General features: G+C 45.1%; 1 protein-coding gene and 1 long non-coding RNA gene across 3 annotated transcripts; one reads left to right on the forward strand and one right to left on the reverse strand.

The window, feature by feature from the left end:
- Window positions 1-8,695: 8,695 nt before the first annotated feature.
- Window positions 8,696-20,730, reverse strand: LOC118972235 (uncharacterized). The gene is made up of 3 exons (XR_012124833.1): window positions 20,196-20,730; window positions 18,718-18,974; window positions 8,696-9,261 (listed from the first exon to the last, which is right to left on the reverse strand). It is a non-coding gene; the product is annotated as an uncharacterized lncRNA (long non-coding RNA).
- Window positions 20,731-20,831: 101 nt separating this feature from the next.
- LOC140845914 (transmembrane emp24 domain-containing protein 9-like) lies at window positions 20,832-23,235 on the forward strand. 2 transcript variants are annotated; one of them, XM_073221103.1, is made up of 3 exons: window positions 20,833-21,054; window positions 21,219-21,319; window positions 22,888-23,235. In XM_073221103.1, exons 1-3 carry the CDS (start codon window positions 20,871-20,873, stop codon window positions 22,909-22,911), a joined length of 309 nt encoding a protein of 102 aa, XP_073077204.1. In that variant the 5' UTR covers window positions 20,833-20,870; the 3' UTR covers window positions 22,912-23,235. The 2 variants fall into 2 exon arrangements, with proteins under 2 accessions (XP_073077203.1, XP_073077204.1); XM_073221102.1 differs by lacking the exon at window positions 22,888-23,235 and having other exon boundaries at window positions 20,832-21,054; window positions 21,219-22,839.
- Window positions 23,236-23,251: the final 16 nt, after the last annotated feature.

Here is a 23,251-nt window from a genome sequence, read left to right on the forward strand (position 1 = left end):
TCTAATCTTTTAGTTTGGGAAATCAAGGGAGATTATGAGAATTTCCACTTGATTATATCCACTGACATAAACTTAATCCCATTCACCCTAACTCCTTCCATTATGGTCTTATGATGTGTTCTCCAGAGCACAACCAGAGTGATCTTTTTAAGAACATAAGCAAGGTAGGCTTTTATGTAAGCATACATAAAGCACTCCTAAAGTTCCCCACTGCAACTATAAAAGACCCTCAATTCCTTACCATGACCCTCAAGCCCCTGCTTGATCTGGCCTCTGCCTGCCTCCATGAATCTCATCTCCACTACTCTCATAGTCACAGTGCTCAAATGCACTCATTTTCATCTCCCCTGAACAGATCAAGCTCATTACCGTGGTGGGGGCGGGGGTTGGAGAGTTTTCCCCTATACAGGAACAAAACCAGTACTTCATATGGGTGCCTCTTTCTTACCATTTAAGGCAGGATTCCATCCCTTACCTAGAAAGGCTCTCTCACATTGTTCTGTTATCATTTACTACAATTTGATTATTTTATTTGCTCTTCCCACTGTTTTTAAGAGCAGAAACCTGATCTTGGTCATCATTGTTTCACCAGTAGCTAAAACTGCACAGATACACGTGGTTGGCCTTATAGTAGAATCTGGAATTCGGATTGGTCATCTCTATCCTTTGAAACCCTTCTTCATAATCCTTTACCTCCTAATCTCTTTGGTTGGCCACTAGAAAAAGTTCTAAATAAGTAGAAATAGATCCTATATCCTGGCCCTGGTATGGTTACCAGTGAGTGAATTGTTTAAGCATTTACTACTACCTTGATCCTTATGCATCCTAATTTCCTTTACTGTGCAATACTAGTAATTGCCATATATTCAATGCCTAGGGGCACTGTCTTCATTTTCCCAATCCTCACAAAACTATATGAAGTAGTTACATATTCTCATGATACAAATGAGAAAACAGGCTGCATAAGGTTTAAATAACTGGCCCAAGGCCATGCTGTTGTTAATCAACTAGTAGGGATGGAAACCTAACTGGGCCCAGCCAATCATGAAACCCAGATTTATTTGAAGGTAAAACACAGATAGTAGATCATAACTGGATGCACTGAATATATTGTGACACAACTGAAAACATTTCACATGGGGTCAGAAACATACTGCTTTCAATCTCACTCAGTAACTTCTTAGTTCCTCCATTTATTGGTTGTATCTTTAATGAGCTTTGTGGACTGACTACTTACTTTGCCCTGTGAGCTTCAGGTTTCTAAACTGCAAATAGGTCTATTTAATACTCATTTATGGGATTGTTGTGAATACAACATAACGTATAAGTATCAAACACTGATTTAATGTTGGACTTCCTCCCATTCTTTTTTTGTTTGTTTGTTATCATTAATCTACAATTACATGAAGAACATGATGTTTACTAGGGTCCCCCCTTCTCAAGTCCCCCCCACAGACCCCATTACAGTCACTGCCCATCAGCATAGTAAGATGTTGTAGAACTACTATTTGTCTTCTCTGTGTTGCACAGCCCTCCCCATCCCCTCCCCACATTATACATGCTAATCGTAAAGCCCCCTTTCTTCTTCCCGGGCCTTATTCCTCCCTTCCCTCCAATTCTCCCCAGTCCCTTTCCCTTTGGTAACTGTTAGTCCATTCTTGGGTTCTGTGAGTCTGCTGCTGTTTTGTTCCTTCAGTTTTTCTTTGTTCTTATACTCCATATATGAGTGAAATCATTTGGTACTTGTCTTTCTCTGCCTAGCTTATTTCACTGAGCATAATACCCTCTAGCTCCATCCATGTTGTTGCAAATGGTAGGATCTGTTTTCTTCTTATGTCTGAATAATATTCCATTGTGTATATGTACCACATCTTCTTTATCCATTCATCTACTGATGGACACTTAGGTTGCTTCCATTTCTTGGCTATTGTAAATAGTGCTGCGATAAACATAGGGGTGCATCTGTCTTTTTCAAACTGGAGTGCTGCATTCTTAGGGTAAATTCCTAGAAGTGGAATTACTGAGTCAAATGGTATTTCTATTTTGAGCTTTTTGAGGAACCTCCATACTGCTTTCCACAATGGTTGAACTAATTTACATTCCCACCAGCAGTGTAGGAGGGTTCCTCTTTCTCCACAACCTCGCCAACATTTGTTGTTGTTTGTCTTTTGGATGGTAGCCATCTTTACTGGTGTGAGGTGATATCTCATTGTGGTTTTAATTTGCATTTCTCTGATAACTTGTGATGTGGAGCATCTTTTCATGTGTCTGTTGGCCATCTGAATTTCTTCTTTGAAGAACTGTCTGCTCAGCTCCTCTGCCCATTTTTTAATTGGATTATTTGCTTTTTGTTTGTTGAGGTGCGTGAGTTCTTTATATATTTTGGATGTCAACCTTTTATCGGATCTGTCATTTATGAATATATTCTCCCATACTGTAGGGTTCCTTTTTGTTCTATTGATGGTGTCCTTTGCTGTACAGAAGCTTTTCAGCTTGATGTAGTCCCACTTGTTCATTTTTGCTTTTGTTTTCCTTGCCCGGGGAGATATGTTCATGAAGAAGTCACTCATGTTTATGCCCAAGAGATTTTTGCCTATGTTTTTTTCTAAGAGTTTTATGGTTTCATGACTTACATTCAGGTCTTTGATCCATTTTGAATTTACCTTTGTGTATGGGTTTAGACCGTGATCCAGTTTCATTCTCTTATATGTAGCTGTCCAGTTTTGCCAGCACCATCTGTTGAAGAGACTTTCATTTCCCCATTGTATGTCCATGGTTCATTTATCATATATTAATTGATCATATATGTTTGGGTTAATGTCTGGATTCTCTTCTGTTCCACTGGTCTGTGGCTCTGTTCTTGTGCCAGTACCAAATTGTCTTGATTACTATGGCTTTGTAGTAGAGTTTGAAGTTCGGGAGTGAGATCCCCCCCACTTAATTCTTCCTTCTCAGGATTCCTTTGGCTATTTGGGGCCTTTGGTGTTTCATATGGATTTTTGAACTATTTGTTCCAGTCCGTTGAAGAATGTTGTTGGTAATTTGATAGGGATTGCATCAAATCTGTATATTGCTTTGGACAGGATGGCCATTTTGACAATATTAATTCTTCCTAGCCAAGAGCATGGGATGAGTTTCCATTTGTTAGTGACCTCTTTAATTTCTCTTAAGAGTGTCTTATAGTTTTCAGGGTATAGGTCTTTCACTTCTTTGGTTAGGTTTATTCCTAGGTATTTTATTATTTTTGATGCAATTGTGAATGGAATTGTTTTCCTGATTTCTCTTTCTATTGGTTCATTGTTACTCCTCCCATTCTTTTTTGATAAATACCTAAACACTTGTATTCCTAGTGTCTAGTATGGATATGGAATATATTCATTGTAATACAAGAGAAGACTTGCCTAATGTTACACAGCAGTAAATTATAAGGTTAATCAGATTCTACATTCGCTAATATTTTTGCATAACCCTGGAAATTTCTAGTCACTGAGGGTGAAAGACTGTGACTCTATTTTTTACATGTGCTTCAAAGAAAAATGAAAAGTAGGGAAGATATGAAATATTTACAAGTGATTTCAAGTTATCTTTAGCATTAGCTAAACCTGAAGTTTTAATCCTTCTTTTTACCACTTCATAGTTGTGTGGACTTGTGCAAGGATTTAACTTCCCTATACTTTAATTTCCACATCTGTAAAACATATATGATTAGAACACCTATATCACAGTGTTATTACAGGGATTTACTTAATTATATTACTTTAATTCAGATCAAGTGCTTAGTACAATTGTGGCTCATCTTTGACATTTAGTACTAGTTAGATGATTTTTTGACTTCAAGTAACAGAAAACCCAAGCAAAAAGGCCCAAAATAAGGACATTTATCATCACATACAGCAATAAGTCTAGGGGCAGGGTAGCTCCTAGGGTTGACTGTTTCAACACTGTTCACCAACGCACTCAGCCATCCAGAATCTGTCCAGCTTACCACTCTCCCATCCTTCGAGTATTCACCACTTCTCTCTTGGTTACAGCTCCAGCACCAGATAAAGGCATGAAAGATACATGCCCCCACCTAATGTCCCTTTTTAAGAGAGAGAGAACTTTCTGAGAAGGCCCAGGAATAGACTTCCTTATGTCTCTTAGGCAGAACATGGCTAATCCAATAACCAGCAAACAGGAATCACATTACTATGAAAGGTCTGGTCTTTCCTGAAGCAGCTGGTCACCTATAAGAGAATGGACAAAATTGGAGTTATCATAGCAAGTAATAAGTAATAAAGGACCTTGGGAATGGCTGTCAAATAGGCAACCAAGGATACTATGGTAATCAGTCATCAGTGAGGCTCACCAAATATTTCTAGTTTTCTTCTTTTCCAGATATGGAGCAGAATTGCACTTCCTAGCACTCTTACAGTTGCATAGGAACATATGATTAGTTCTGGCCACTGAGTTGTGAGTTGAAATGATGTGTCACTTTCATGTTGACCTTACTTTTCACTGTAATTAGCTGCAAATAACTAGCAAAACATATATAAGAAATAAGTGAATTATCTTATTCTAATTGCTTGATTTAAATAACCAAAAACTACAAAAGAAGATTGCTGAAAACAAGTAAAAACCTAAATAAGTGCAATAAAATATATATTGATTCAGGGATCAGAAGACTCAATACTGTTACAATACCAATGCTCCTCACATTGGTCTATAAATTCAACATGATCAAAATCAAAATCTCAGCACAGTTTTTTTCTAAAATATTAACAGGCTGGTGTTTTATATGGAAATGCACTAAAATAGCCTAAACAACTTAGAAATAGTAAAAAAAAGTTTGAAGACTAACACTGCTTGATTTAAAGACTTACTATAAAGCTATATTTAACAAGATGGTGTGGTACTGACAAAAAGTAAGACAAACAGATTGCTGGTATAGATAGAGGGTCCAGAAATATATCCACATATATTTGGAGAACTGACTTTTAACAACAGGAAAGACAATTCCATAGAGAAAGGATAGCCTTTTCAACAAATAGGGCTTGGATAACTGAATGGCCAAATGCAAATAAAAACCTTTAACCCTAAACCTTCCCTCACCTCATACACAAAAATTAACTCAAAATGGACTCTAGGCCTTACCTGAATATGAGCTAAAACAATAAAATTTCTAGAAGAAGCCATATGACCTTGAGTTAGACAAAAATTTAGATATGACACCAAAAACACAAACCATAAAAAAAACTGATAAATAGGATTTCATCAAAATTGAAAACTTTTGCCCTTTGAAATATGTTGTTTTAAAAAATGAACAGATAAAGCAAAGACTGGGAGAAAATATTTGAAAATCATATATCTGATAAAAGACATATCCAGAATATATCAATAACTCTTAATTATCATACTAAGAAAACAACCTAATTTTTTTAGCAGGCCTAAGTTTGAACAAGCATTTCACCAATGAAGATAAATGGATGGCAAAAAAGCACATAAAAGAAGTTAATATCATTAGTCATTAGAAAAGTGCAAATTAAATCCACAAAAGTACCACTACATGCCTATTAGAATATCTAAAAGGATGTCATAGAGTTAAAAATAATGATAATTTGAAAACTAAAAGCCGAAATACAACCCAACAGACACACATGCATAAATACTCACATTGTTGCTTTGAAATCGAGGTGAAAAAATATGTTCTGAATTGAAACCTTAAATCTACTTACTACATTTGTGTTTTGGTATTTTCCCACTGACTTCATTGTTTACATATCAAAAATACTTTATAATAATAACAAAATTGTGTTCGGCCCTAATTAGATAAGATTGAAATGGCTGCTTCTTAATTTTTACAAGTCATTTAATCTTTCTAAATGAGTACTTCCCAAACTTTTCCACCTGATGCAACACATAGAACATGACAATATTTGCATGGCACTCAGGTATGGCAAAGAATGCTAGTGCTCATAAGTTTTCTCCTCTTTTTTCTGAGCACAACACATTTCCCCCATATTTCCCTATGTTTCAGCCCTCATTTTCACTTTGAATGTGAAGCCATATGACTAAGTTCTGGCCAAAAGAATGTGGACAGAAGTGATCTGCACTACCTCTCCTGTGGTAGTGCACACAGGTAGTACTGGTCTGTAGCTAAGTGTTAGAGGAAGGAATTACAAATAAAGAAAGACAGAAAGCTAGAATGATCTCTGTGGTATTGGGTTGGAATTAATAGTATCAGTATGAATTCACAGCTCTTAATATATATACTGACAGATAGAGAATTATTTTTTAATGTTTAAGTATGTATGTATGAGTATAAATACTGGGAGGTCCTAGAAGCAATGACACCCCCTAGCACACAGATTCTAGTTTCTAAATACCTTTCTCCAATAAAAGGAGCCAGGGCTCACTAGAGAAAAGGTTGACCTCAGGGTTGGGATAGAATGAAAACAAGATAAGCCTAAAATATCTTGATATGTCAGAAAGTAAGGAATTGTTTAAGACAGTGTATGTGCTTCTCAAAAGAACCCAAGAGCCAACCTCAAGGAACAACTTCCTAAGGGCTAATCTGGCAAAACATGAGCAATAAAATAATTATAGTATTGGATGATAAGCCCCCAAACGCACATACATAAGCACACACTGGTAGTAATAAATAATTGAATGAATAATCAAATGAGGGATGGACAGCTCTTCTTTATAGAAGGATGATAATTATAAATGGTGTTGGGAAAGCTGGATAGTGATGTTTAAAGAATGAATCTGGACCTCTATCTTACACTATACACAAAATTCACTTCAAAATGAATTAAGGACTTGAATTTAAAACCTAAAACCATAAAACCCCTAGAATAAACATAGGGAATAAGCTTCTTGACATAGTTCTTGGAAATGAATTTTTGGATTTGACACCAAAAGCAAAGGCAGCAACAGCAGAAATTAAGAGGCAAGACTTCAGTAAACTAAAAAGCCTCTGCTCCAGAAAGTAAACGATCAACAAAATGGAAAGGCAACCTATGGAATGAGAGAAATTATTTGCACACCATATTCCATGAGAGATTAAATTACAAAATATATTTGGAAATCATACAACTCATAGGTAAAAGAACAAATAATGACTCAATCTAAAAATGGCCAAATCACAAGAATCACATTTGCCAAAGAACACAAAAATTGGCCAACAGGTAGATGAATGGTGGGACTGTAAACTGGCACAGTCACTGTGGAAAGAGAAAGGAAGCCGGGAGGCATCCCCATCCACACCAACGACCAAGGGCCCACCCAGTGCCTCGCGGAGACGCTGCGGTCGGGGTAGGAACAAGGACGTCCCGGCATCACACCGAGGGACCTGGCCACAACCCTCCTGCCCTCCTGCCCTCCTCCCCTCCCAGCTCCTCCTTCTGCCATCCGGGTCTTGGCCAGACTTGCCTCCTGGGGCCCGCACCCGCAGGGGAAGGGAGGCTTTGGTCAGGCCTCTATCCACCCATTTCCCCGGTGCCCACCCCGGGCAGGGGAGGGTAGGTGCGGGCCTGAGCTGAGTCCGTGCAGCGCCATCCCCCTTCCGCTCTAGGGAGGGCAGGGCCCGCACTGGCCGCGCGCGCGCACCTATGACCACGGTGCCATCGGGGATCTCCTGGATGAAGCACTTCTCCTCCAGCTCACGGACCTCGAGGTAGAACGCGCCCCCTCGGCCCAGCAGCGCCAGCAGCAGGGACAGGGCCAGTCCGGGGCCCGCGCTCCGCCGCATCCCCGCCCGGGCCCGCGTCGGGCCCAGCGCCTGGCGCCCCGCAGGGACCCCGCCACCTTCCCAGGCGAGCTGCCGGCCTCTGCGCGGGGCCTGCGGACGCTGCGGAGTCGCGCACGGCCTGCAGCTCCCGGGAGGCCCCGCGCGGCCCCGCCCCGCCGCGCCCCCGGGGTCCGCCGGTGCCGCGGACCCGAGCGCCTCCTCCGAGGTGTGGGGCTGCTAGCCCGTCTTGCTGGTGGAGCGGCTGAGCCGCAGCCAGTGGGGCAAGGGGCTTGACCTCTGCAGCTTTCAGGGAAGGGACAGATTTACCCAAGCCCTCAAAGATGGTTAAAATCTCCCTCTGGGCGGCAGGAAAGAACAATTTCAGGAGGAGACCTCGGCTTGCCTAACAGCCAGTAAGCCAGTTGAGGGACTAGGGGAACAGTTATGGGAACGTGGAGGCAAGAGGTAATTGGGCTGAATCACTGAGGGCCCAGGAGGTGCCAGGCCAGTAGCAGAGGGAGCTGGGGGGTGAGGGGGGGTTCATCCAGTGTCCTTCCCTGTGCACTAGGGACGAAAAAGAGGAGGTTGTGAGTGTGCCCGGAGGGCACAAGAAGGTGGCAGCAATGCAATTGGAAAAGGAAAGGGAGCTGAGAGAATGGGGCCAACACGACAGGATGGGGGCCCAGGAAAAGCAAGTCTCAAGAATTCCAAGCCCAGAGTGCCTTGGGTAGAGCAGTGTAGACCCGAACATGTCACTATGAAGCTATCGCCCAGTCCAGGCGTTGGGATGAAGTCCTCCACCTCTAGTGCCTGGTGATAATAGATATTCATTGGTTATTCAGAAATGATGAAGGTAGTGGTATCTTTCATTCTAATGTGCCGAGCACTGTTCTAATCACTTAGAGGAGTGCATTAACTGAGAGAATCTTTAAAACTTCTGTGAGTGACTCTGTTATTCCAGTTTAATAGCAAACAGAAGTTGATAATAACTTGCTCCGAGTCACCCAGCTACTAAGCGGTTGGTGTTTGTGTGCACAGACCCTCTGGGTCATGCCTTATGGTACATGTTGGACACAAAAATGAATGACATCTGTCTCTTACCCTCTCAGAGCCCACTCAAAACCAAAGGAGCAATGTCAGTACGGTGTTCTCAGATTAATAATATGTATTAGCTACCAGGAATTGTGCCCTCCTTTTAACGGTGTGACCCCTTGGCAATTCTGGGGAACCATTTTATTCCTTCATTGGGAATGATGTTTTAAAAAATGACAGATGCAGGTTTTTCACAAAAGGCAAAAGCTTTGGAAAGGTCAATTAAGCCAAGGGTTGAAAAGTATCTTTGGGTTTGAGAACTAGTTCTTCACCAGGGGCTTGGACAGAGCTGTGTAGAGGCAGAGGTGAGGACGGCTCAGACGCAGGGATCCTGCGCTGGGTGCTGTCCAGGGTCTTGAATCTGGTTGCGTTCTAGACCGCCACCTACAGTAAGGTGCTGAGTTTACTTTCGCTTTCCATAAAATTTCCAAATCCTCCAAACACCACTCTTGTTTAGTCTTATAAAATAAAACAAAAAATGAAGATGATCATGTGCTTGAGTATCAGGTCAATGATAAATTTCTACAAAAAGTGCCTAAACACTTACTCAATTTCTGTACTTAACTCATTGCAGACCTCTAACAGACACCTAACAGACTAACACTGATCCCCAGACCCCTCTGAGTAGCTCTGTTCCATGGCAGTGGTCCAATGAGTAGAATGCCCACAGAAATCCCCTAAAGGGGCAAAAGTGGAAAATGCTTGCAGTGGCATTCATGTAAGGAAACTGTGTACCAGTGACTTCATAACAAGACTTCAAGGCCCAGAACACAAACGTTGCTCCCAAGTAGCAAAAGTATCTTGTTAATGAGAGAACAACTTATTTCTGACTGATGACATGGCTGAGAAATGTCAGAGCAGTGAATCCACCATTCTGGGATTCTACCACTTAGCAGAGATCTCACTGCACCATGGCTGCCAAGACCACTGACCTGGGGTGCCATTCATGAGATTCAAATGAGACACTGGGGAGCTACATCTACTTGGCTATTTCAAGATCTGATGGGCTTTTACTACATGCTGTGCCCTTTCTGGGGATGCCCTGGGGCCATTCCTGCCCTATTCTCCACCTGCCTATCTCCTATTAATCCTTTCAAGACTCTCTTATTTTTTCCTCTCCTGGGCTCCTGGAGATTTTGTAAATCCCTCTGCTGCAGTGTAAATTTCATTGAATTGTAATCGTTCATTCACAAATAAGTCCCTCAGGGAATAATAGCTGGAAGAAGTAAAGAAACAGGCTTCTATCACATATTTATCTCTGTGCTCCCCAAAGCCTCGCAAAGAACTAGGAAAAGCATGAATATACAATGCATGTTTGGCAAGAGAAAGGGAGAAGAGAGGAAGGAAACAGAAAGGAGAAAAGGAGTAGAAGGGGAAAGGTAGAAGATAGGGAGTGAAAGAAAGAAATCTGGAGGAAAAAGGAAAGAGAGAAAAGGGAATAAAGGAAGGAGGAGAGAAAGCAAGGATGAAGATGGGAGGAAAGAAGGAAGAAGAATGGTGAGTCACATTTACAGGAAGCCAAAATCTCCATACTCTATACCTGGCTTTTCTTGTGATGTACCCCCTCTAATTATTCCCTTTAGACATCCCAAACTGGGGATGTCATGAGTGGGATACTGTGTTCTGCACATAAAATCAGAGCTGCCATGTGCAGTTCTTCTGTTCTGGAATTGGTGGATTCTTTCAGTTTCTGGTCACTCAGGTTTCTGTACCATCCTCAGGACACCACCAGGCAATTGTCTCTTCCTCTGGACCACTGGTCTCTACACTCATATTCCTCCCTGGCCTGTAGAAAAACACCCTGTGTTCCTTGTGACCATCTCTACAAAGAGACTACCTATGGGAGTTCTTTTCCCTGTTCTCTCTGTCCCAGAATACCTGGGCACCAAAAGGTTACTAAATCCAGGGATATCAAGAAGAGTGTCCCACTGGACTTGCTTCACCACCCCTGTAGGCTCACACTCACCAGTCCCTCTAACAGGATCCTTCCACTCCTAGAGAATGTCCTCAGAGGTCCCACTGTATCTCCAGTCCATCCTGCTTTGGGCTGTGGGAAATCTGTCCCACAGGTCTGTGCCTGACTGAACCCTAATGGAAGGCTTGGTCCTCCTTCCCTCCTACACTGTGGGAGTTTCCATAGGTATGTCAAATCAAGGGGAGTTCCTGGCTGTGTGTTAATCCCTAAAGTCAGAAAGCCATTGACTCCATGACTCAGAGCACTCAAGGGCAGTGTGGCCAAAGGCCACATACCAGCCACCTAAGTCTCAGCTGTACCCCATAAAAATAGCATTACACTTTTCCACAACAAAATGTTTCCAGTCTCCTCAAAAGTCTCCGTCTTCCAAGCATGGCTTCTTCTTGGTTAAGTAAATGCACTGACTTGGCTGAGGCACTAGGAAACCTCTGTGGGCTTAGTGCCTAGAAGGGCAAACTGTCTCCCCTCCTGCCTGAGGTTCCATATATGAGCCTGGACATGGGATGCAGATTTCTCAGACCATCTTCTATTAATCGCTGCCTGTTCCATCAAGTTCCCTAACCAATAATTACTCCTGCCTTGGAAGGGAAATAGTTTATCTAACTTCCATGCATGTGGGAGGCTTCATTCTTCAGGTTCAGAGTTGAAAGGTCATTCATTGTCTACACTGAGGAAAAAAAAAAAAACAAGGAAAAAGAGGGGAAGGGACATTATCAGGTGACAAATGTGGAGGGAAGGAAGATGACAATTGCAGAGAATGACACACATGCCCTCTACTTACTCTCCCTTTCTCTCCCTCCCTCACCATTCTTTCCTCCCCTCCTCTCCCTGTTTTCAAATGTAAGGTTTATTATTATTTAGGTATGGTAAGGTCACAAGAATAGGAGGTGATTGCCATTGAAAAGACAGTTCCCACAGGAGTGAGTACTCACTCCTGTGACAGTTCCCAAGAGGAACGAGTACACCATGCCTTGCAAGGCCACATGGGGAAGCACCAGGGTCAGTTAGAGGCAGATAGAGTGAGGGGAAATCATGGGTAACAGCCTACATTGTAGTTTTCATGTGAAGGAATAGGTGAGGCAAGATGAGCAGGATTAGGATTGATTAGTTTGAATAATTCCAGTGGGCTATGGATTGTAGGGGCTGACCCCGGTTGTCTGGTAAGTGGCCCTCTGTTGATTAAGGCAGGGGGATATTGACTTGGTGTGTAAAAGTCAGTAAGGATGTTGGCTGGAGATACTAACTTGGGACTGGTTGGTTTGCATGTGAAAGTACTTCACACACCACCCAGAGGTATCATCTGATTTCCCAGCTGACAAAACATTGACAAATGGCACATTCAGCCAGCTAAAAAGATGTTAACAGTCTAGCAAGTGAAACAAAATGTCTAAAGTATGATCTCATTTTTTTTACTTTATAAATATATAGTAACAGCAATAATATCTGGAGGAGATTCACAAAAATGTGGTTTACTCTAAAAAGAAACTGTTGATGCATGCAATAAGCTGATTAATCTCCAGAGAATTATGTTGACTAAAGAAAGCCAATCTCAAAAGGTCACATACTGTATGATTCCATTTATATGGTATTCTTGAAATGACAAAATTGTAGAAATGGAAAACACAGACTAGTTGTCTGGGGTTAAGGGGGGGTGAACGGGTGACAAATGGGTGCCAGCATAATAGGATAACATGAGGTATCCCTGTGATGATGTAAAACGTTCCTTATCTCGACTGTATCAGTGTTAATATCCTGGTGTGATACTGTATTAAACTTGGGCAGGATGCTAGCTAGCATTGGGAGAAACTGAGTAATGGGTACACTGGATCCTTGTATTATTTCTCACAGCTGCATGTGAATCTGACACAGGGAAGTGATCGAGAGCAGCCCCTATCCAGTAAGAGTAGGATACGGGCCCATGGAAGAGAACAAAACCTTGCTGAGGCTTCATGAATGTAAAAGAAAAAAGATACTTGTGGTTAAAACAATGTACAGGAAAATTCCACCCAAAACCCAGTGATATGGAACAGTTTGCTGACCATAGTCACATAAGCCTATGAGTTTAAAATAAAAGTGAACTTCAATGTGATCAGTGAAACATAGCATTCTGGAGTGAATCTATAGATAACAGCTTATCTCCCTTGCTGAGGCAACAGGCATAAAACCCTAGACCTAAGTCCATAAGCAGCAGCCTTACTTCTCCTTCTGTACTTTCCTTTCTGTGAATAAAAACCTTTTCTCCTGCTTGCCTACCTTGAGCGTTTGTGAAGTTCATTCTTCGTCTCCGCAAACAAGAATCCCAATGTCATCTTTCGGGAGGCTCATCCAGGGTACCTTCAGAGGTGAGCATCCAAACTCCTTTTCTTTCACTTTCCTTATACCAGGACTCCCTTTGTGGCACAAATCGGTCACTCCTCAGCAAATTTAAATGGGATCATCTCGGCTGCAGATCTCAAGTCTCAAGTGATAAGTACCCCCTGTGTCTTCCTTAGTGGATCCTCTGTCTCCCTTGGGAGCTGGGAAAGTCCACTGAGCAGGGCCTAGGATTCTCTTTCAGAGGCTCTCCCTGGATGCAAGGGCTGATGGATGCAGGTGGATAATTGTGAGTCTAGGCTGAGGCTACACCTCAGAGACCTCTCCAAGGTCTGCTTGTCTGAACTCAGATCCCAGCTGCCCTAATGGGTATCCTATGGAGTAGTCCTCTCTGTCCTTTCAACTTGCCTCGGACCACTCTGGCCCCGGGGGAGGCGCTTCCTTACTTTACTCTCCTTTTGTATGCTTTGACTCAACTGTTCACTTCACGGAACCCCATGCTCTCACCACCATCCGGTAGGCTGCAAATGCTCTCGCTCTCACCTTTGCTCGTACTTTCACTTTACATTGGAGGCATTTTTTGGGCACCTGTTGGCCACTTAAACGTGGTTAGGGTAGGCCACCAGCCTCAAAACTCGGGAGAAAGGTTTCCTGGCATCTACAATCCCTTGATCCCCTGCCTCCAGATAGGAATGTCGAGGAGCAGCTGAGCTGCTTTCCTGTCCTAATCTGCAGACTCCAAGAGTGGACTAGACTAATAGACAGTGGTCCTTGGATTTCGGCTCCACCTGATTTAACCAATGACACAGAAAACCTCCCGCTAGGCTGCTGCCTATGCGATAGTTGCAGATTACCCCCGACCTCTTACCTTGTAGGACAGACTTTCTACAGAGGACAACTAGTGGAATAACCCCCTAGCAGTGGCAGGGACTGGTTCTTAGAGTCATCTGCTCCCACCGTGACAGCTGTCATTGGCACCCCTGCTCCCCCTTTGATTTGTGGTGCTGGCCAGATTCCACCGCCTCCTCTTTGGAGGCAGTTCTCTTTGGACTCCAGCACTTTCTCCACTGGAGCATGGAGGAAGTTCGAGCAGTGAGTCCCCCTTCTGGCCCCTTGGATGGGCCCGAGATCTCACCCAGACTGTGCACCTTGTCCTCCTAGACCGGACTTCAGTAGGACTCCAAGTGTCCAATCCCCTGCAATGTTTGGGAGGTTTCCCCAGAGCTAGGGAGGCCTTTGCTCCGGTGAAGGTCAGAGTCCAGCTGGAGAGGAACCACAAGTCCCTGGTAGAATTGTGTGTAAGACGGATATTTGAATACTGCACTGAGGAAATCTACCACCAGTTTTGTGCCTCTGTGTTCCATACAGAAGCATGCCAACAGAGGGTTCTAGTCTGGGTCAAAACTCCCAAAGTCAGTAAGGAATGGTGACACCAGTATAAGCCCACTGAAACCGATGTCCCGCACCTCCTACCTAGGGGAAGTAGGGGACGGGTAAGGACACGGCCATGCTGATAAAGGAGCACTAGGGTCTGTTGCAGTTGGGGACTGCAAAAATGAGAAACTGAGTCAGAATGACGTTTAATGCAGAGGGCTTAGACTTCCCCTCGAGACTAAGCCCCAAGTCAGTGCTCCCCTGCGCTTTTATTAAGTTACAGCAAGCAAGAAGACATAATTATAGGATAAGTTTTATCATCAAGCTAAACAATTACAAACTAATCCTCTTAAAGTTTCTCTTATGCCTCTTCAAGTCATCCGGCCACATGAGCCTCACGGTGTGATCCTCATCTGGGTTTGCCTCGGAAAGGTTCACGAGAACTGTTTGCAGACCTTGTCACATTGCTCATGACTCGCACCAAATTCCAAGACACAGCACCTATTGTTCTTTTCTCTTAGATTGGTTTTGGCTATAGATTAAGCTTAAGCAAGAACTAAATTACAACAAGGCTAACTGCTGGGGTATCTACAAGGGTCCAGTAGGCTCAAGGGGGTGAACTGTTGTTGTCCACCTTGTCACCCCGCTGCGAGAGGAGGACCACCCGATAAGGGAAGTAGAACCAGGTACTGGATGCCTGTTCCTGCTTTCTCTTTCAGATGGGAACAACCTCGTCAAGCCTAAAGTCAGGTACCCTGCTTTAGGTATACTGAGGATGTGTATACTGAGGAATTGGGAGCATTTTGATCCCCAGACTCTGAAAAAGAAGCACCTAATCTTCTGCACACAAGCCCGGCCTCAATACAAACTCCCTGAAGGAGAGGCCTGGCCCCCTGAGGGAAGTATACAATACAAATGAGATCTTGCAGCTAGATTTGTTTTGCCACAAGGAGGGAAAATGGTCAGAGGTCCCATACATGCAGGCTTTCTTTGCCCTTCCAGAAGATAAAAGAGTATGCAAAGAACATGTATTAACTCCTGACTCTACTCCAAGTACCAACCCCTCCCCACTCGCTCCATCTTGCCCACCCTATGCAGGTCCACCCGCTGAGACCCCCAACAGCCAGTCTGAGGGAAAGCAACAACCCCAGGCACCACTGAGCCAATCACCTGCCAGGCTCCCCAGGCAGCAGGGAAACAATTAGACCCATCCTTACTGCACTACAAGAAGGAGCCAATGGAGAATGGGGACCAGTTCGAGTCCGTGTGCCCTTTTCCCTCCAAGACCTGAGGCAAATAAAACAGGACCCGGTAAGTTTTCAGATGACCCAGACAAATACATAAAAGCCTTCCAAGGACTTATCATGACCTTTAAACTAACCGGGAAAGGATGTCATGCTTATATTAAACCAAACTCTTACCAGAGGGGAGAAAGAAAAAATGATCAGGGGAGCCCTAGAGTTTGGAGACCAATGGTGCACTGTAAATGCAAGTGGCAAGTCTCCGGAGGAATTAACCCAAGTCCCTGCTGGCTGTCAGGCAGTACCATTCACTGACCCACAGTGGGGTCAAGATGCAGACCATACCGATAACTGGCACCAGCATTTTATAACCTACATTCTGGAGGGGCTAAAAAGGGCACGAGTAAAACCCCTGAACTGAACTGCACCAAGCTATCATCAGTGACACAGGAAGAAAGGGAGAGCCCCTCGGCCTTCCTGCAGCAACTCAGGGAGGCGCTGGTGAAACATACTTAGGTGTCCCCAGAGCCCCCAGAGGGCCAAATTGTTCTTAAAGATAAATTCATCACTCAGTCGGCCCCAGATATCAGGAGGAAGTTTCAGAAATTGGCGTTTGGCCCAGAACAAATATGGAGAGCCTCCTAAGAGTCGCCACAGCAGTTTTATATCATAGGAATGAGGAAGAGAAGAGAGAACGAGAGAGGAGGGATAAGGGACAGGCAGCTGCGTTCGCGTTGGCCCTTCAGGGAGAGCCTTGGGGCTCCATGGTTTGAGAAAGGGAAGCCAGCCCAGGGACGGGGCCCAGGGCTTGTTTCCTCTGTGGCAGAGAGGGGCATTTTAAGCAAGAATGCCCCAGGCTTGGTTGCCCAAAGCCGCCAAAGCCCTGCCCACTCTGCCAAGGAGACCCATGGAAGAAAACTGCCCTCAGAAGAGTAGCAACTGGGGTCGGGCTTGCAACAGCAGGAAACAGAAGAGGCCCAGGCTACCCATGCTGGCTCCTATCACCATTGTAACTCCACAGGAGCCCCAGGTGATTCTCTCTGTGGGGGGCCACACCATCGATTTCCTGCTCAATACTGGAGCCCAGGAGCTGCCTATTCAGTTCTCCATAACCCAGGGCCTCTGTCCTTCCAGTCAGTAACTGCTAGAGGCCTATCTGGGAAGTCAATGACCAAATATTTTACTCAGCCTTTAAGTTTTGAAAGGGACTCTGTGCTGCTCTCCCATGCCCCCTAGTGGTCCCAGAACCCCACCACTCCTAGGCCATGATGTGCTTCCTAAGGTACAGTCCTCTGTACATACCAACGTGGAAAAAGATAAGCAATGCCTGCCTCTAGTGGAAGTAGACATTAATCCTGAGGTCTTGGCAACTGATGGAATTATTGGCAGGGCTAAGTCAGCCCAACCGGTTGCAGATCCACCTCAAAGACCCTAAACACTTTCCTCGTAAGAGGCAGTAGCTGTTGAAACCAGAGGCTCATGAGGGTCTGAGGCCAGTCACTGACAACCTGAAAACTCAAGGTCTCCTGATACCCTGTAACCGTCCCTATAACACTCCTATCTTGGGAGTACAAAAACCAGATGTCAGGGGTGCCCCATGCAATACCTACAAGCCATTAATGAAGCAGTTGTGCCCCTGCACCCAATAGTACCTAATTCCTAGACCCTGTTATCCAAAATTCCTGAGGGAACGGTGTGGTTTACTGTGTTAGACCTAAAGCATGCTTCCTTTTTTATCCCACTTGCACCTGAATCTCAGTTTCGTTTTGCTTTTGAGGACCCTATAAATCCCTCAGTTCAGTTAACCTGAACAGTTTTGCCCCAGGGATTCAGGGATAGCCCCCACATCTATTTGGGCAGTTCTTAACCAAAGACCTGGTCTCCTTTGATTTAGGGGAGGCAGAGATCATCTAATATATGGATGATATACTTCTCTGTGCCACCACAGAGGCAGAATGCCAGGAAACTCAGAGGTTGCTGAACTTTCTAGCTAAATGTGGCTATAAGGTCTCCTGCTGAAAAGCCCAGATCTGTCAGCAGAAGATGAAATACTTAGGCCTTAACCTCTCCCAGGGCACCAGAGCCCTGGGAGAAGTGAGAATACGGCCCATTCTCTGCTACCCCTTGCCCACTACTCTCAGACACCTGAGAGGATTCTTGAGCATCACCGGATATTGGAGAATTTGGATCCCTGGATATGGAGAGTTAGCTGGTCCCCTCTATCAGCTACTTAAAGAAGCCCAAAGGGAGGGCCCTGTAAAACTCCAACATGGACCCAAGGCCATTAGAGCTTATGAGACCTTAAAGAGGGCCTTACTTCAGGCCCCTGCCTTAAGTTTGCTCACTGGGAATCAGTTCAACCTGTTTGTTACCAAGAGATTAGGAGTGGCACTGGGAGTACTAACCCAAGCTCAAGGAGAAGCACAGCAGCCCATAGCCTATTTGAGCAAGGATCTGGACCTAGGAGCTAAAGGCTGGCCACACTGTCTGAGATCTGTGGCAGTGGTTGCCTTGCTAATACCTGAAGCCATAAAACTCATCCTGGGAAGAGATTTGTTAGTACACATACCCCGTAACATCACCAGCGTATTGAATACCCAGGGAGACCTGTGGTTATCAGATAGCAGGCTACTGAAATACCAGTCACTCCTCCTTGAGGGCCTTGTGACCCAGCTACGGATATGCTCCACCCTGAACCCAGCCACCTTTCTCCCTGAATCCATAAGCAAGGAGCCTGAGCACGATTGCCAGCAGGTCCTTGTCCTGAACTATTCCACCAGGGAAGATCTGAAAGACACCCCTTTAGATAACCCAGAGCTTGTGTGTTTCACAGATGGCAGCTCATTCATCGAGCAGGGCCAGCATAGAGCTGGCTATGCAGTTGTCATTCTGTGGAATACTAATGAATGCCAGCTGCTTCCACCAGGCACAAGCACCCAGCTAGCAGAACTATAGCCCTGACTCAAGCCCTCAAGATAGGAGGAAAGAAGGTCAATATATATTTATCTCACCTAGAAGCCATGAAACTACAGATGGTGATGGAAACATCCATTTTCCAAGGCCCTCTTGATCAGCCAGTGACGGAGACCTGACTGTACACTCCACTTCACCCCCTCTCAGCCTGAAGCAGTTAGAGCTGTCATCGCCCAACGCCCTAATTCTGCGTCTGTAGAGGGGTGAGTGAGACAGGGAAATGACTGGGGGCAACACCTGTCCAGTTAGAGTAGGATACTGGCCCATGGAAAAACCTTGCTGAGTGTTCAGGAATCTAAAGGAAAAAAGATGCCTGTGGTTAAAACAATATATAGGGAAATTCCACCCAAAACTCAGTGATATGGAAGTTTGCTGACAAGAGTCACGTAAGCCTACGAGATTAAAATAAAAGTGAACTTAAATGTGATTAGTGAAAACATAGCTAGCATTCTGGAGTGAATCTACAGACAACAGATAGCTTGTCTCCCTTGCCGATGCAACAGGCACAAAACTCCTAGACCTGAGCCCGTAAATGGCAGCCTTGCCCTTCCTGGCATGCGCTGGGAGTTCTGTACTTTCTTTTCTCTGAATAAAAACCTTTTCTCCTGCTTGCCTACCTTGAGCATTTGTGAAGTTCATTCTTTGACTCCACGAACAAAAACCCCGGTAGCAAATCTATCATTATCTCAACATAAAAAGTTTAATTTTGAAAATACCTGAAACTATTATGAAATCTTATTTATTAATTCTGTAATTATTGTTAATTCTAAATGGTAGCTACAACAGCAATAATAGCATGAAGTTATACTACCACTAAGAGAAACACAACCAGTAATTAATTCTCAGAAGAAAACAGGTAACCAACAAAAAATTTTCAGTCACCAACGAAATAAAAATTTTAAGGTTAGTGAAATACAGTTTTCATCCACTGATTCTGCAAAGATTAAAAAGGTTGGGACATTCAACCAGTTGTGGAGATGTAAACACAAACACACACTGCGGTGGGACTATACATTGGGACAAAGCTTTTGGGAGGGCAATGTGATCTTTTATCAACAAAGGTATGTCCTACGATAATGCTTTGCAGGAAAATAAGTAAGAATTTTTGTTGCAGCATATGTGTAAGAGCAAAAAATTAGGGAAAAGATAACCATTTTCTCACATGACTGGTTTAAAAACTAAGGTAGATTCATATTATGGAAAATTGTTTTTGCTAAGAAAAACGAGGTAAAGACTTTCCAAGAGCGGATGTGTGAACACATACCCACTATGCCTCCATCCCTAAGGCCAAATGAAACGACAGAGAACCCAAAATACAGAAAAAAATCTCAAACGTCTGTGAAATGGTGAGGTAGCACGATCATAAGCTACTAACTCCGAAGAGCTGCCAAAAATACACGGAAATTTGGTTAAAATCCAGTAAGGACATGAAGGACAGACCCAAATCTCTGCTGATGTGTGCAGAGCTCTCCAAAACCCGCAACTCCGCCCCAAGACTTCGCCAATACGCCTTTACCTGCGGGCCACTGGAACATCGAATCCTGGTCTGGAACCGAGCCTTCGCGGCCGGGATCCTGCAGCAAAGCCCACCTGAGTCAGCGTGGAAATGGGGGGCAATGGAGGTTGCTGAGTGAGCGAGAGGGGAGATGGGAGGCGATGCCTGGGAGCATACAGACCAGATTTAAGAGTGGATGGGCTGGGGGGCGGCAAAGAAGTGGTAAAGAGAGACCTTGGTGTTTTTTTTTTTTAAGCATTTGAACTTATTTCCCGAAGAAAAAAACTTTTCAAAGATCAATTTTTAAAAATAGAAGTAAACCCAGAGTAGCAGGTGCTATGCCAAGGAAAGGAAGGGATCCTGGGCTCGAATCCTAGCTCTGCTCGTAATTCCCTCCGCGACCTCATACTAAAGGTGTCACTCTCATCATCTGTAGACCGCCGGCAATCATCACTAATGGCCCGGCCGCCACAAAGGCCCAAGCAAAGCAAATCTCAATTCTGCGGCCCCAACTCTGTCCCAAGGGGAAGCCGCAACCCAAGCAAGTAGGCCGCGCCGCCGCGCCGCGCCGCGCCGCGCCACCTCGGGACTTGTAGTCCAGACCTAGGGACTCGCTGTCCCGGCAGGCCCCGCGGCGGCGGCGGCGGCAAGGCGACGTGCGCGACCAGCTGCGGCTGCGCGGGCAGGTAGGGCAAGATGGCTGCGGAGCAGGGCGTGAGGGTCGTCGGGCCCTGGCCGGGAGCCGGACTAAGCATGATGGTTCGGGCCTTCCTGCTGCTGCTGTGTTTTGCGGCCCGCGGAGGCGCGCTGTACTTCCACATCGGGGAGACGGAGAAGAAGTGCTTTATTGAGGAGATCCCGGACGAGACTATGGTTATAGGTGCTGGGGTTGGGAGAGAGTCCGGAACGAGACGGCGGTCGTGGGCAGAGGGTGCGGGAGTCAGCGCTCCCAAGCTGGGAGCTGCCGGCCTCGCTGTGCCTTGGCAGCCGCGGTCCCAGCTCCGCCTCGCGTTCCTCTGACCTGCGGCCGCTTCTTCCTTGCAGGGAACTACCGGACGCAGCTGTATGACAAGCAGCGGGAGGAGTACCAGCCGGCCACCCCGGGGCTTGGGATGTTCGTGGAGGTGAAGGACCCAGAGGACAAGGTGAGCCGGGCCCTTAGCCCCGCCGAGTCCTCCGCTCTGCCCTTAGCGCCAGCCCAGGCGGGTGCTGGCAGTTCCCCTCCTAGTTTCCGCATCTGCCAAACTGCTAAAGACAGTTGGTGGTGTGGGAAGATTCGGGATTTTCACTCCAGGCCAAACGTGGGCTGTTGCTTTGCTAGCTGCTTCTCTCAGCTTCTTCCCGACTGCCGCAGGACCCCGCCAAATCTGTCACCTTCCCTGAGCCATTTTCTCGCTCGTGAAATAAACGGAAACTCACCTCCCCGTTGGTGTGGTGGGTGGGTTACTTGTGCTGGAAATCAAAGGATTTTGTCAACTCTTAGGCTGTGACACGTAGACCTTAGAGTTTCGCAGAATAGGGTACTTTCAGAAAGAATGAGTGGCTTGTAATTTCAGCAAATAATAATAAAGCAAAACAAAAAACCCTTAGCTGTCACTTGTTACTTAAAAACGGAACCACACCAAAAGAATTGAAAGGGTAGAAGCTGTGAATAAGGTACGTCTCTTCCCAAGATCATGCTCACATGCCAACCTCATGTCACAGTCTTCACCCACCCCAGGTAGTTCCCAGATGAGCTTCTGGCTACTGCTGCGAGCAGCTTTGGACCTTTTAGTGTTGTGGGGTACCTGCGGCTCTGTTTGTCAATTTTTGAGGCACTTAGAGCCTTAAGCCTTGTTTCCTTCCAGCTCCATCCCTACCGTAACACTCACTGAACACGCTTCTCTCCAGGTTATCCTGGCCCCGGGTATGGCTCTGCAAGGCAGGTTTACTTTCACCTCCCACATCCTGCGCAGCACCAGATCTGTCCAGCGCCCTCTCCTGGAGTAGGGATTTTGACATAGTGTTCTTCCAGTTTCCCCAAATTGCCATATTCTTTCTTGCTTAAGGTTTTATATGTACTGTTGCCTCTGGCCAGAACAGACTTCTTCACTTATTTTCTTTCATGAGTCTGAGTCCTAAAAAGCAGCCTTCTCTGACCATCTAGACTAGGTGAGGACTTCTGTGATGTGGCCCTTAGCCCATGCTCTTCTCTGAAGTATGTATCACTCTTATGTATTGTTAATATCCTGTCTCAATTGGTCTCAGACCACAGGTTCCATTGGTAAGAATGTGCCTGTCTGAGTCATTTTCTTCCCCTGCAGCAGAGAGCAGAATACCCAGACACTGCCCCCCACCCCAGCTTCAGATGATGGTAGTAGACCCCAGCCACATTCTTCGGTGAGAGGTTACTCTCCAGTTGTTGCCCCCCACCCCACCCCAAGCCTTCAGTTAAGTCCTGTTCATATGTGCCAGAGGCCAGTCTTGGCCAGACCCACAAGTGATTATCCCCAAGGCTTGCAGTATCCCTCAAAAGTATCCTAGGGGAGGGCAGGTTTATCTCAGGGGCCAAGACCCAGGGCTATCACAGTTCCCCATTCTAATGAGGAGTCTCCCTGTATTGACATCCTTGGCAATGAGGATTTAGACTTCATTTGGTTGAAATGGTCAACCAGTGAATTTCCTTTTAACAGAAAATGTCAAATTTACATGAGAGATAACTATATTCCAACAGGGTGACCAGCACAGGGCTTTGTGAAGTGTGGGCCAGATCAGGCAGAAGCAACGGGGACACGGATATCATCTATACATGGGCGCAACATGTGAAGGTTATGTCATGGGAGATGCAGAGTATAATGGAAATAGTGAATTAGAATCCTATAAAAATGAGCATCTCCTGAAAAAAATGACATAAAGAGAGACACAGGGTGAATGAAAAATAACAGGAAGACAGAGTTGCCCATCTGACCTGGAAGAACCCAGAAGTCCAGGTGACTGAAATGGAATAGCACATGAACCTGACCGGAGCCCAGAAAGATTCACAGGATCACCATAAGCACTCAGGTTACCCAAAAGGTAGGTCCACATTGGACCTTTCT

Source organism: Manis javanica, chromosome 14, assembly GCF_040802235.1.
Source record: "Manis javanica isolate MJ-LG chromosome 14, MJ_LKY, whole genome shotgun sequence".
Lineage (NCBI taxonomy): Eukaryota > Metazoa > Chordata > Mammalia > Pholidota > Manidae > Manis > Manis javanica.